Below are 11,699 nucleotides of genomic sequence, written 5' to 3'. Positions count from 1 at the left end.
GGATCTACTTTAAAATGATTCAACACAAGAAGAAGTTATGGAGAGTTATAATTTGCAGATGTGTCCTTAGTTTCCAGGAACACATTTTGGCTCCAGAAGAACTATTGATTTATTTATTTATTTATTTATTTTTTTTTTGAGACGGAGTCTCGCTGTGTCGCCCAGGCTGAAGTGCAGTGGCGCGCTCTCGGCTCACTGCAAGCTCCGCCTCCCGGGTTCACGCCATTCTCCTGCCTCAGCCTCTCCGAGTAGCTGGGACTACAGGCGCCCGCCACTACGCCCGGCTAATTTTTTTGTATTTTTAGTAGAGACGGGGTTTCACTGTGGTCTCGATCTCCTGACCTCGTGATCCGCCCGCCTCGGCCTCCCAAAGTGCTGGGATTACAAGCGTGAGCCACCGCGCCCGGCCGAACTATTGATTTATTTTAACATGTGCTATTTTTCTTGATTCTTCTGCATCTTCCCACAGCCTTTTTATTTTAAATAGCAAATCCTTTTTTCAAATGAAATGGCATACCAGACTCGATTTATGAAACAGACTACGGCGTTCTTTTATTATTTACACTCATTTTAGAGGTTTGCATTTATAGCATTTATTTATAAAGTCAGTGAGAACAGTGAGGCTGTTTTGATCAACACAAACACTTGAAACATTTTAGAAGATTGCAGTCTTATTTTAGCTTCACTTTTCAGTTTATTTTTGGGTTTGAAAAAATAGATAGTTTTTAATAAAACAGCTTGGCTTGCAAGCCAAGGATATGTTTTTGTTAAACCGTTATGGAAGTTTGAAAGAGGAGTAGGGGGCTAGGCTAATCTTTATCCTAAATATAAAGTTCAGGGAAGAAAGTCCCTCTCACTCACAAGTGCTCAAAGTATTGTACAATAATTCATCATTCAGTGTGTCGCAGTTCAGGTGTCATTGCAGAGCCATCATTCTGTGACCTCAGTGTGGGAAGAATGTCGCCCTTGTGTTCTGTGTAGTGCACTTGCGTGTGTTGGTTGGTGTGCACACGCTTGTGAATCAAGTCTGATTCAGCCTCTGTAATTGGTACTGAGAAGTGCTGGTTTTTCCACAGAGATGAAAAGTTCCTCAGTCTTCACAAAGTCAATCACCCGACGGAGGCCTCTGGTATACTACAGTTTGACATGTGACACATTTGAGTGTGGGCTTGTTTTAAAATGCAGTTTTTATAGTCAGGTCTCAGTCCATGGGTGATGGAGAGGATGTGGGGAAGGGAGATAGGTAGGAAGAAAGAAGCTAAGAGATAATTAAATAATCAGAACTGCTGCTGGCTCTTGATTATGTCTAGGGTAGAATTATACCAGTGATGACTCAAAACTGGTTTGGGAATGGTTACCTTTTTGCAGGCAGGTTGTGTGAAAGAGTGTTAACTCAAGGTCATTCCTGCGACTCCTACTTGAGTAAGAATAAAGGAAGTGGGTTTTGGGGCTCCATATGAACTCCAAAGGGAAGGGATGAGCACTGGGGACCTTGAGCTCCCTCTCCTCATTTCCAACCTGAGCAGTTCTGCTGAGAGTCTGGCTCTCACTGTGGGCCTGTGGTTTACAGGAGCTAATTTTGAATCCCTGTTTAGCTTGGCTCTCAGCTGCACTTTAATCTCTGTTGGCTGCTCACGTGAGATTGAGAATTGACTGTATGACTCCTGGAATGTCTTCAGAAACCTCCAAGAATCCATGGCCAGTTGCAGTGAGTGACTCACACTTGTAGTCCCATTGCTTTGGGTGGCTGGGACGGGATCGCTTGACCCCAGGAATTCAAGGCTGCAGTGAGCTATGATTGCACCACTATACTCCAGCCTGGGCAAACAGAGACCCTGTCTCTTAAAAAAAAAAAAAAAACTCTCCCTGGTTACCCCCAAAAACCCCTGAGAATCCATGAAACTGTTTGATATAATTGCTGTGAATCAAAATATGGCAAATTATTCAGACATGGGGGAAATGTATCAGGGATGGATAGTCTATGAGGAGTTCTGGCCTTCTTGAATCTCCCTGCTCTGCCCATTCAGGAAGGGCCAGGGGCTAATTTGCTTTCAACCATTATTCCAGAGTTGAATTTTGAATTTCCCATTTCCTTAGCATACATAATTGAAAATCAGCTGCACAGTAGCATGAATTTATAGAGGATACAACAACAACGTTGAGTTTCGAGCCAGCTGGGAAATTCCCTTCAGTTTTTTCTGGTGTATACCATGCATTTGAAGAATGTTGAACCAAGATTTTGAGGAAGTAAATTGCTCTTGCTGTTGAATGTGACCTAGAAGGAACTGAGGAACAGTGGAACTGAAGATGCAGCTTATTGATTTTTTTTCAAATTCCTTTGTTAGGCATCTGAAGAAGCCTCTCTCAGGGCATTGGAAAGTCTGATGACAGAATTTTTTCACGATTGTACGACCAATGAAAGAAAACGTGAGATAGGTAAGTGGAGCATTGACTTGTGAAGAGGAATTTATAATGAGGAGGCCCTGGTAGGGAGGAAGGAGTTGTTCGTAGCCGTGACTGGTCAAGTCTGCGTGCTTTCCACTTGAATTCTTGCTCTTTTTGCTCTGGTTCTGGTGGCTGGGGAAACCCCTCCACTTGACCAAAGGAAAGAAAATCCATCACTGTGGGTCTTAATTTCAGCAATGTTGTTGTTGAACTTTTATATAAGAAGCCTGCGACTTTTTGGTGGGGGAGTTCTAGGGTGGGGTGGGACAGGGTCTCACTATGTTGCCCAGGCTGGTCTTGAACTCCTGGCCTCAAGTGATCCTCCCATCTCAGCCTCCTGAATAGCTGGGATTATAAGCGGGAGCCACTGCACCTGGATGGTTATTTAAAGAGAAACAGTAACAACTCAGGAAAGTGTCAAAATGAACATGTTGTGCTGTGCAGAGGTCTGATCTGAACCTAATAGTGTCCAGAAATCCCAAAACTGGTATAACTTTTGGGGGCTTCCCACTGCCTGGGCAATGTAAGATCCTGTCTCAATTTTTTTTTTTTTGAGACGGCGTCTCACTCTGTTGCCCAGGCTGGAGTTCATGGGGTGATCTCGGCTCACTGCAACCTCCGCCTCCTGGGTTCAAGCGATTTTCCTGCCTCAGCCTCCCGAGTTGCTGGGATTACAGGTGCCCACCACCACCCCCGGCTAATTTTTTGTATTTTTAGTAGAGACGGAGTTTCACCATATTAGCCAGATGGGTCTTGAACTGACCTCAAAGAGATCTGCCTACCTCGGCCTCCCAAAGTGCTGGGATTACAGGTGTGAGCCACCGTGCCTGGCCATTAGTCTTTGATATTCTGACACTCTACTGTATTCTTTGAAGTCTTGTTTTAGATTATAATTGAAATGCTTTTGATTCTTTTAATTTTTGGTTTGTAAATCAAATATTGCTCACCTGCTATTTCATGAATTAAACGTAGAACCTTCTGAACATGTTCATATTCTAATCTGATCTTAAAAGAGATTTAAGTAGCCAAATGCTCCAGATACCAAATTTGAGTGCAGGCTGAGGGGAATCCAGGGGTTTGTTTCTATACGGTAGGCTTGTCTTAGTTCAGTTCTCTTTGTACCTAGTCATGGTAGCTTTATTTGAGTGTGTGGGCTTGGACCACTTATTGCTTCTTTTCTATGGTCTTGGAATAAACTGTAGGCTTTTCCTAGTTTGGTCAGAGAAAGGAAGGAAGCCTTTTCTTCAGAGGGCTCCACCCACCCTCCATCAAAGGTAAATTACCAGTGCTCTAGAAATTGATAGAGCTGTTAGCAGGGACCTCGAGACCGTGTGGTCATTGTAGAGTGGAGGAAACAGAAGCATCAAGGGGGAGCAATGACTCACTTGGGGTCAGACTCAGAGTCTAAAACAGATCCCAGAGTTCCTCAGTTCCAGTCTGGTTTGACTTCACTTTGGGGATTCACAGAAACCTTTGCTTAATTATTAGGGCAGGCTGTTAGCTTCCTTTTATGGGTTTGTAATTAACTTTTATTTTTATTAAAATAATTTTTTTGACTGAGCATGGTGGCTCATGCCTATAATCTCAGCACTTTGGGAGGTCACGGTGGGTGGATCACTTGAGCCCAGGGGTTTGAGACCAGTCTGGGTAACACAGCAAGACTCCGTTTCTACAAAAAATGGTTCCCCCTTTTCTTATATCTCCTCAGGAAAACAGCACCACTGAGCGCTATGGCATCCTATAGAGAACTTCAGTCTTTGGTCATAGCATTAAGAGCTCATGGTTTCATAGCCCCACGAGCCCTCTTTGAAATGATCTAAAATTAAAAGGCTTGGATTTTTTTTTTTTTTGAAATGGTGCCTCACTCTGTCGCCAGGCTGGAGTGCAGTGGCGCAATCTCAGCTCACTGCAAGCTCCGCCTCCCAGGTTCAAGCGATTCTCCTGCCTCAGCCTCCCGAGTAGCTGGGCGTAGAGGCACTCGCCGCTACGCCCAGCTAATTTTTGTATTTTTAGTAGTGACGGGGTTTCACCATGTTGGCCAGGATAGTCTCAATCTCTTGACCTCGTGATATACCCACCTTGGCCTCCCAAAGTGCTGGGATTAACGGGCATGAGCCAATGGGCCCGGCCTTTTTTCGTTTTTTTTTGTTTGTTTGTTTGTTTTGTTGTAAGAGATAGGGTTTTGCTCTATCACTCAGGCTGGGTATAGTGGCACGATCATAGCTCATTGCAACCTCGGCCTCCTGGGCTAAAGCTTCAGGCACACCAAAGCATGTTCATTTTGACACTCTCCTAAGTTGTTGAGTGTTTTTTTCTTTAAATAGCCATCTGGGCATGGTGGCTCTTGCTTAAAATCCTAGCTATTCAGGTGGCTGAGACAGGAGGATCACTTGAGGCCAGGAGTTAAAGACCAGCCTGGGCAACAGAGCAAGGTCTCCTCCTGCCTCAGCCTCCCGAGTAACTAGGACTACAGGTACTTGCCACCATATCTAGTTAAGTTTTTCATTGTTTTGTAGAGACAGGGTCTCAATGTTGCCCAGGCTGGTCTTGCAACTCCTGGCCTCAAGCAGTCCTCCTGCCTCAGCTTCTCAAAGTGCTGGGATTACAGATGTGAGCCACTGTGCCTGGCCTTTCCACGGATTTTTTAATGAGACTGCCTTGTTGCATTTAGCTTAAGTTGTAGGGAACTAGCAGAGCAATGACTTGAGGATTAGAAGAAGCTGCTATGTGTTCTGCTTTTCCAAAGGCTTTCTAGAATCTCTCAAGGTTGTGGGCCTTTGCACTTTTACCCTTTTTGGATTATATTTCATGACCAGTACAGCAGATCAAGGTGACTAAGGGACAGCATGTCCAGAAACATGATGGTAGCCCCGTAATGCTTGCTGCCTTGTGGGTTCTGGCTGATGCCATCAGCAGCCTCAGGAGGAGGAAAACCGTTTCTAACCAACGTAATGTGTGGACAGGGCTACTCGCCGCAACATGTCATCGTTGCTCTTGCCACAGATTGATTCACTTTTTTGGTGGCAGTGTTTTAAAATAAAACCAACCCAAATGAAGAGTTAGCCATTTTGAATTCTCTTGCATTTTTTTCCTTTCCTATCTTTGTAGAGTTAGTCTTAATCTTTTCTTTTTCTGCCTTTCTAGCCGTCATTTTGTGTGTGTGAACAATGTAGGCTCCACTGAAGATTTGTAGAGGAATGGTGAGGCCCTAGAATGTAGCTCATATTCAGAGGAAGTAAGTTAGCTAGCAGTTTTAAGAAGATGGAAGGGTACTCTTAGAACATTCCAGCCACACATTAGCTTAAATAAGAACTTTAGCAGTGAAAGTTTCTCTGCCTAGAGAAATATCCATAGCAAGGTTATTGGCTTTTAGGTGGCTGAAAACATTGTCAGTGTCCATGGTCACCTCAGACGCAGAAAAATATTGAATGATTTATTCTATCTTGAAGAATCTGCTGGTTTTGATATCATTTACATTATATGCAGAGAGGCATGTTTAAATAATATTAAGATAGCCCAGTCTTGTCTAATTTCATGTATTTTCATAGTTTTCTTTTGTTGCTATTTAACTTTTCCAGAAGAGCTTCTTAATAACTTTGCCCAGCAAATAGGAGCCTGGAGATTCTGCCTGTACTTTCTCTCCAGCACTAGGAATGACTATGTAATGATGTACAGTTTAACAGTTTTTGAGGTAAGTTGTCAGTAATTTTATACTCTTCTGAAAAGGATTTTGTAGTCGTATTGCCATATCATCAGCACTAGACTGGAGCTGTAATGTGCTGGGAGAGGGTAGCTCAGCTCTGGGATGTCGTCCCACATACTGTCTTTATGTAGTTGTCTGGTGTTTGGGGCATCTTCCATCTTCCACACTAGAAAGGTAAGATGGATGGTTGACTTTAGGGTTAAGTAGGTAGGTCATTTGTGGTAACATGTAACTATTCCCTGTCTGTTATCATTGATAAGGGAAAGATAATTAAAGAGAAACATTTTAGGAGAAGAAATAACCATAATACCATCATCCCCAACAACAAAAAGTTTTATTTATCACCTCTCTTCCAATCCTTGTCTTCTGTGCCCCCCTTTAAAAAAATCTAATTGTAGGCTGGGCGCAGTGGCTCATGCCTGTAATCCCAGCAGTTTGGGAGGCCGAGGCGGGTGGATCAGTGAGGTCAGGAGATGGAGACCATCCTGGCTAACACGGTAAAACCCCGTCTCTACTAAAAATGCAAAAAAAAAAAAAAATTAGCCTGCGCGGTGGCGGGCACCTGTAGTCCCAGCTACTCGGGAGGCTGTGGTAGGAGAATGGCATGAACCCGGGAGGCGGAGCTTGCAGTGAGCCAAGATTGCACCACTGCACTCCAGCCTGGGTGACAGAGCGAGACTCCATCTCAAAAAAAAAAAAAAAAAAAAAATCTAATTGTAATCATATTGCCCATGCTATTTTGTATTCTGCTTTTCCCCACTTTATTTTATATCCCCACATGTGGTTATGACATTATTCACGAAGGCATTCTCCTGTTTTTGAACATTGAAGTTGTTTCTGTCATTATATTTTGGTGGCCATTAGAGACAGTGGTGTAAAAAAGTTTTTGCACATACAGCTTTTTGTTTCTGTTATTTGGCAGTTCCTCCTAGTAATGGGACTGTTGTGTCATAAGATTTGAATACTTTTATTATTCTTGTAGCCGTATTGCCCCAAACCTTTATTTAAAGAGGGATTCTTGTTTATTGAAGTGATATAGCTACCTGTGGGATGAAAAGCAGTTATTTTTTGTATAGGTTGTTAACTTAAAAGATGTATATTTGTTTTTCAGAATCTGATCAATAAAATGTGGCTTGGGGTCCCATCTCAGGATAAGATGGAAATCCGTAGCTGCCTGCCCAAACTCCTTTTGGCTCACCATAAAACCTTACCTTACTTTATCCGGAACAAGCTCTGCAAAGTTATTGTTGATATTGGACGTCAGGATTGGCCCATGTTCTACCACGACTTTTTTACTAACATTTTACAGGTAAGGATATGCCTAAGGAAACTTTATCTTGTGAATAGTTTGTTTGTTGAAGTGATTATTTCCTTGTCCTGAAGAGGACTTTTAAGATTTGCAGTTTGAAACTGCAGTAGTGAGGTTATTGTAGGACTGATTATCGCATTCACTTAACTTTATATTTATAAGACATATTGTATCTTTGTGCGGTGGAGAAAGTGGGGGAGAAAAACCTAATCTCTTTGTTAACCTTTTGCGCAGTTTGTTCAGCCAGTATTTGAAAGCCTGTTAGGTGCTGTACTAGGTGTTGGGGGTACAAGGGTGAGGCTTTCAGTAGTTTCAGCATTTAGTGGGGGAAATAGCTGTGCAAACAGTAATTACTCAACAATATGGTAATTATTGTGGAAGTATATGCAGAGTGCTGTGGTGGCATAGCATGTAGACTTGGTGTTGTTGGGCTGAGATGTGAGATGGTGAAGTGGCAGAGTAAGGGGCTAGATTGATGGGCAGAGGCCAGGCCAGGAAGGGTTGCGGGGGTTCCATTGTGCAATTCGTAGTTTTTCCTAGGGAGCTAATGAAAAGTTTTGAGGAGGGAGAAAACATGGCTACATGTTTATGGTGGAATGATGGCTAGTTGGGGTCTGGATTGCAGAGGGGCGAGGTGAGAGGGAAAGAGGCAGGGTGAAGAGGATCTGAGCCAAAAGGAGACAACCTGGTGGGTGGAGGTGAGGCACCCAGGGGACAGGGGCAGGAGGCCAGTGACACTAGGTGAGAGGGGAGAGAAGGGAGGAATCTAGAATGACTTCCAGTTTTCTGGCTTGGATAGATTTTTCAGGCCAGGGTTGAAAGAAGGGGAATGAGTTTGGGTAGAAGATGGTGAATTCAGTTTGATAGAAAATGCATTTAAAATTTGTGTGTTCCTTCTTTGTAATAACTAATGAGACATTAGGAAGTGTGGATCTGGGATCAGGATTTAGAAGTCAGAAGGGAGTAGTTGGGACCTAAAAGCTATGAGGGAGATGCTGTTGCTCATTTGAATCCTGTGATCAAGTTAGAAACATTTTCATGTATTGAGCTAGTCTTGGGTATGCAGGAAGTGGGTATTATATACAGTTTATAGAAATAAAGTTCTTTGAAAATTGTTTATAGTCTCAGTGACTAGGATTTTCCAGAACAATATCATTTTCTAATGTTCTGCCTGCTCTTCATACAAACCATTTTAATGATGCAGCAATTCAAAAAGAATTCAGCATCCAAAGTGCTTCTCTCAGATTGTCTCTCAAAGGGGCACAAAAATTCTTTATTTAGTTTTGTTTTGTATAGTGCTTCATTTATCTAGAAATTTATTGGGTTGTTACTGCAAAGGAGGTTCATGCCTTTATTCAAGTAAACTATTTGTTGAACACTAAGCACATGAGGGGGTATAGTAATGAACAAAGACCAAGTCCCTGCCTTCCTGGAATTTATGATCTCAGGGCGGGGACGGGGCCATCAACGAACAATAAGTAGGTACACACTTGGAGGTATTTATAAGTATGATGAAAACTCAATCCAGGGAAGGGGAAAAAAACTTAGCGGGGGTTGTGTTTAGATGGGATGCTCGTAGAAGGCTTTTCTGGGGACAGACACCTGAGTTGGGGTGATGGGGTGCACCACGTGGGTATCTAGGGGAACAGTATTTTGGGCAGAGAGAATAGCAAGTGCACAGGACCTGAGGAATGGCAAGCAGGCCAGTAGGCCAGTAGGCCTGGACTGGAGGGACACGAGGCGGGAGACACTTCCCTGGCGTTCTGTCCAATACACTTGCCTTCGATCCAAGTTGAGGACGGTTATGGTAACCCTCTCCAAGGCTCTCTTAAGTGGGCACCAGGGAAGCCCACTGGAGACAGGAAAGACCAAGAGGGTTGGGAGTCTAAGTGAACCTATTCCTGGGTTGGTTAGTGGTGCGTCCTATGACAAGAAGAGAGGGACCTTGAGACGAAGAGTCACAGGCCTGATGATAGCAGGTAAGGTGGAGCCACAGTTCCACCGCTGGGATTGGTCCCTTTGATGAAGAACAGAATGTTTCCTGGCTACATTTGAAGTATAATTATTTGTAGCAAAAGATGGATTTGGAAGAGAGCACTTTTAGGTGAAGGGCTTCTGGAGGTTTAAAAAGGCTAGTTGTCCACTGTTCTCCACCACCTCCCCCTTTCAACCCCTTCAATAATGACTCCTTTATCCTCATGTAGCTTTCGTGACTTTGAAACACCATATAGTAGAAGGAGCAGGTTTGGGTTCTGCACCCAACTTTGTGTAAAGTCATCTTTTTCTTTAATTTTAATAAATAGAGATAGAGTCTCACTATGTTGCCTAGGCTGGTCTTGACTTCTTGGCCTCAAGTGATTTTTCTGCCGTGTCCTCTCAAAGTGCTAGGATTATAGGCGTGAGCTACTGCCCCTAGCCTAAAGTGCTCTTTGATTTTAGCACCTCCTGCCACTTATGTAAGCTTCCCTTTCTTTCTTTGTAGAATGAGAGGGTTGGACTAAGTGATCTTTGAAATCCTTTCCAGTTGTGTTATGTCCTGCTTCTTATTTATTCTTGTGAACTAGACAATGGCATATAAGCCTTGTCAAGAATGATCAGTGCTCAATGATCAGTGCTCAACTGCTGACATTTCTGATAATATAGTGGAGTTATCCCTTTGTATCTGTGGGGGATTGGTTCCAGGACCCCCTTGGATACCACAATTCATGGATGCCGAAGTCCCTGATATAAAAAGGCATAGTTTGCATGTAACCTATGCACATCCTTTTGTGTAGGTTAGACCATCTCTGGATTACTTCTAATACCTAATAGAAGGTAAGTGCTCTGTAAATAGTTGCTATACTGTATTGTTTAGGAAATAATGACAAGAAAAAACTATACATGTTTAATACAGATGCAGCCGTTTTTTCTTCTTTTTCTTGATTATGTTCTATCTGTGGTTGTTTGAACCCTTGGATACAGAACTCATGGATATGGAGGGCTAACTGTAAACGTTTTCTTCAGGTATTGGTACATAATGCCAAACTGGTTCTGGAATCCATTTCACCATCACATGATCCTTTGAGTAAATCATCTCAAGGGTTTTTTTTGGCTCATGTTGTGTTTGCAGTCTGGGGTGCATGGTTTCGTTTTTTTTAAACTCTGTGACAGTTTATTGGGTGGTATCTATGCAGTTTTTGTTATAATTGTGGTGACCACTATAACCAGATAGAGAGGGGTTGATTTGGTAACCCAGCCTTACGTGCTGTGTGTTGGTTGTACCCTTTCTAGGCTCCTGGAGAAGTAATCAAAATTGAAACCAACCCGTTTCCATCCCACCTGCTGTATATACGCCAGCACACACATAACACCAATGGTTCTAGAACCTGTTCTTCAAATTCCTGAAGTCTATTGAGCAGAACCTGTGGTCACATTGTGCCTGGGGCCAGAGACTTAAGGGGAAAGCAGTATAGGAGAGAATTGCTGTTTCTTCTGTTGGGTTGTGTAATAAAAACAATGGAACCTTTTCAGAAGTTCACGCTAGAAACCTGAACTTGTTCTTCAACCTGTAGGAGCTTATTGTCTGTTAAATTGCAGAGATTACCTGTGTTACAGGCTTAAATTATAGATGTGAAGATGCTAAAGGGAGACACTATTTTAATAAAAAGCTTTCTGGGTACAAAGCTAATGAGAGGAAAAATTACACATTTTATCAAGCTCTTTTTCAAGTAAAGAATAGCTTTCTTTTTTCATCTGGCTTCTTGCCTGACCTTCTCCCCTTCCCCTAAATGGTGAGAGGAAGGAGAGCTTGCAGATAGATTTTCCATATCGTCGTAGGGGATTTTTATATCCGGGAAGCACAGCATTTCATATTTATAGGAGGGTGTATATTGCCAAATGGGATATTTGGCATTACGAGTCATTTCCAGCTGAGAGAGTAAGGATGCAGCCTGGAGGGGAAAATACAGACAAAAGAGGTAGAGGAGAAAGAAAGGAAAAGGAGGAAGTAATGGGAATCGTTTAGAATATAGACTGATAAGCCAAAGGTCTGCAAATGGAAAGAGATGCTTACCAAGGATCAGTTCTGCTTCACTGTGTGAAGAGAAATTTCCTGTCCTCCCTACACTGCATGATCTGAATTTAAGTCAGTGTTAGAAATAGGCCCAATTTGTAGAAAACGAAGATAAAAATTGTGGAGAATATACAAAGTTTTAGTGTTCAAGAGACCTGAATTTATAGAGAGCATTTTAAACACATCATTCA

At 42.7% G+C, this 11,699-nt stretch overlaps 1 protein-coding gene and 1 non-coding gene across 2 annotated transcripts in view; one reads left to right on the top strand and one right to left on the bottom strand.

Annotated features, from left to right (window-relative positions):
- Positions 1-1,595: 1,595 nt before the first annotated feature.
- XPO6 (exportin 6) overlaps positions 1,596-11,699 on the top strand; it is an 82,006-nt gene continuing 71,902 nt past the window's right edge. Inside the window, exons 1-6 of the mRNA XM_058440370.1 lie at positions 1,596-1,708; positions 2,346-2,436; positions 6,024-6,136; positions 7,260-7,457; positions 7,692-7,751; positions 9,250-9,436. Of these exons, the coding sequence (XP_058296353.1) occupies positions 1,658-1,708; positions 2,346-2,436; positions 6,024-6,136; positions 7,260-7,457; positions 7,692-7,751; positions 9,250-9,436 (700 nt within the window). The 5' untranslated portion in view covers positions 1,596-1,657. The remainder of the gene's footprint in view (positions 1,709-2,345; positions 2,437-6,023; positions 6,137-7,259; positions 7,458-7,691; positions 7,752-9,249; positions 9,437-11,699) is intronic.
- On the bottom strand, positions 4,138-4,263 carry LOC116472081 (small nucleolar RNA SNORA25). The gene has a single exon (XR_004248990.1). It is a non-coding gene; the product is annotated as a small nucleolar RNA SNORA25 (small nucleolar RNA).

This window comes from Hylobates moloch, unplaced genomic scaffold (assembly GCF_009828535.3).
Source record: "Hylobates moloch isolate HMO894 unplaced genomic scaffold, HMol_V3 SCAFFOLD_6, whole genome shotgun sequence".
In the NCBI taxonomy this organism is placed as follows: domain Eukaryota; kingdom Metazoa; phylum Chordata; class Mammalia; order Primates; family Hylobatidae; genus Hylobates; species Hylobates moloch.
This window is presented reverse-complemented; position numbering and strand designations above follow the sequence as displayed.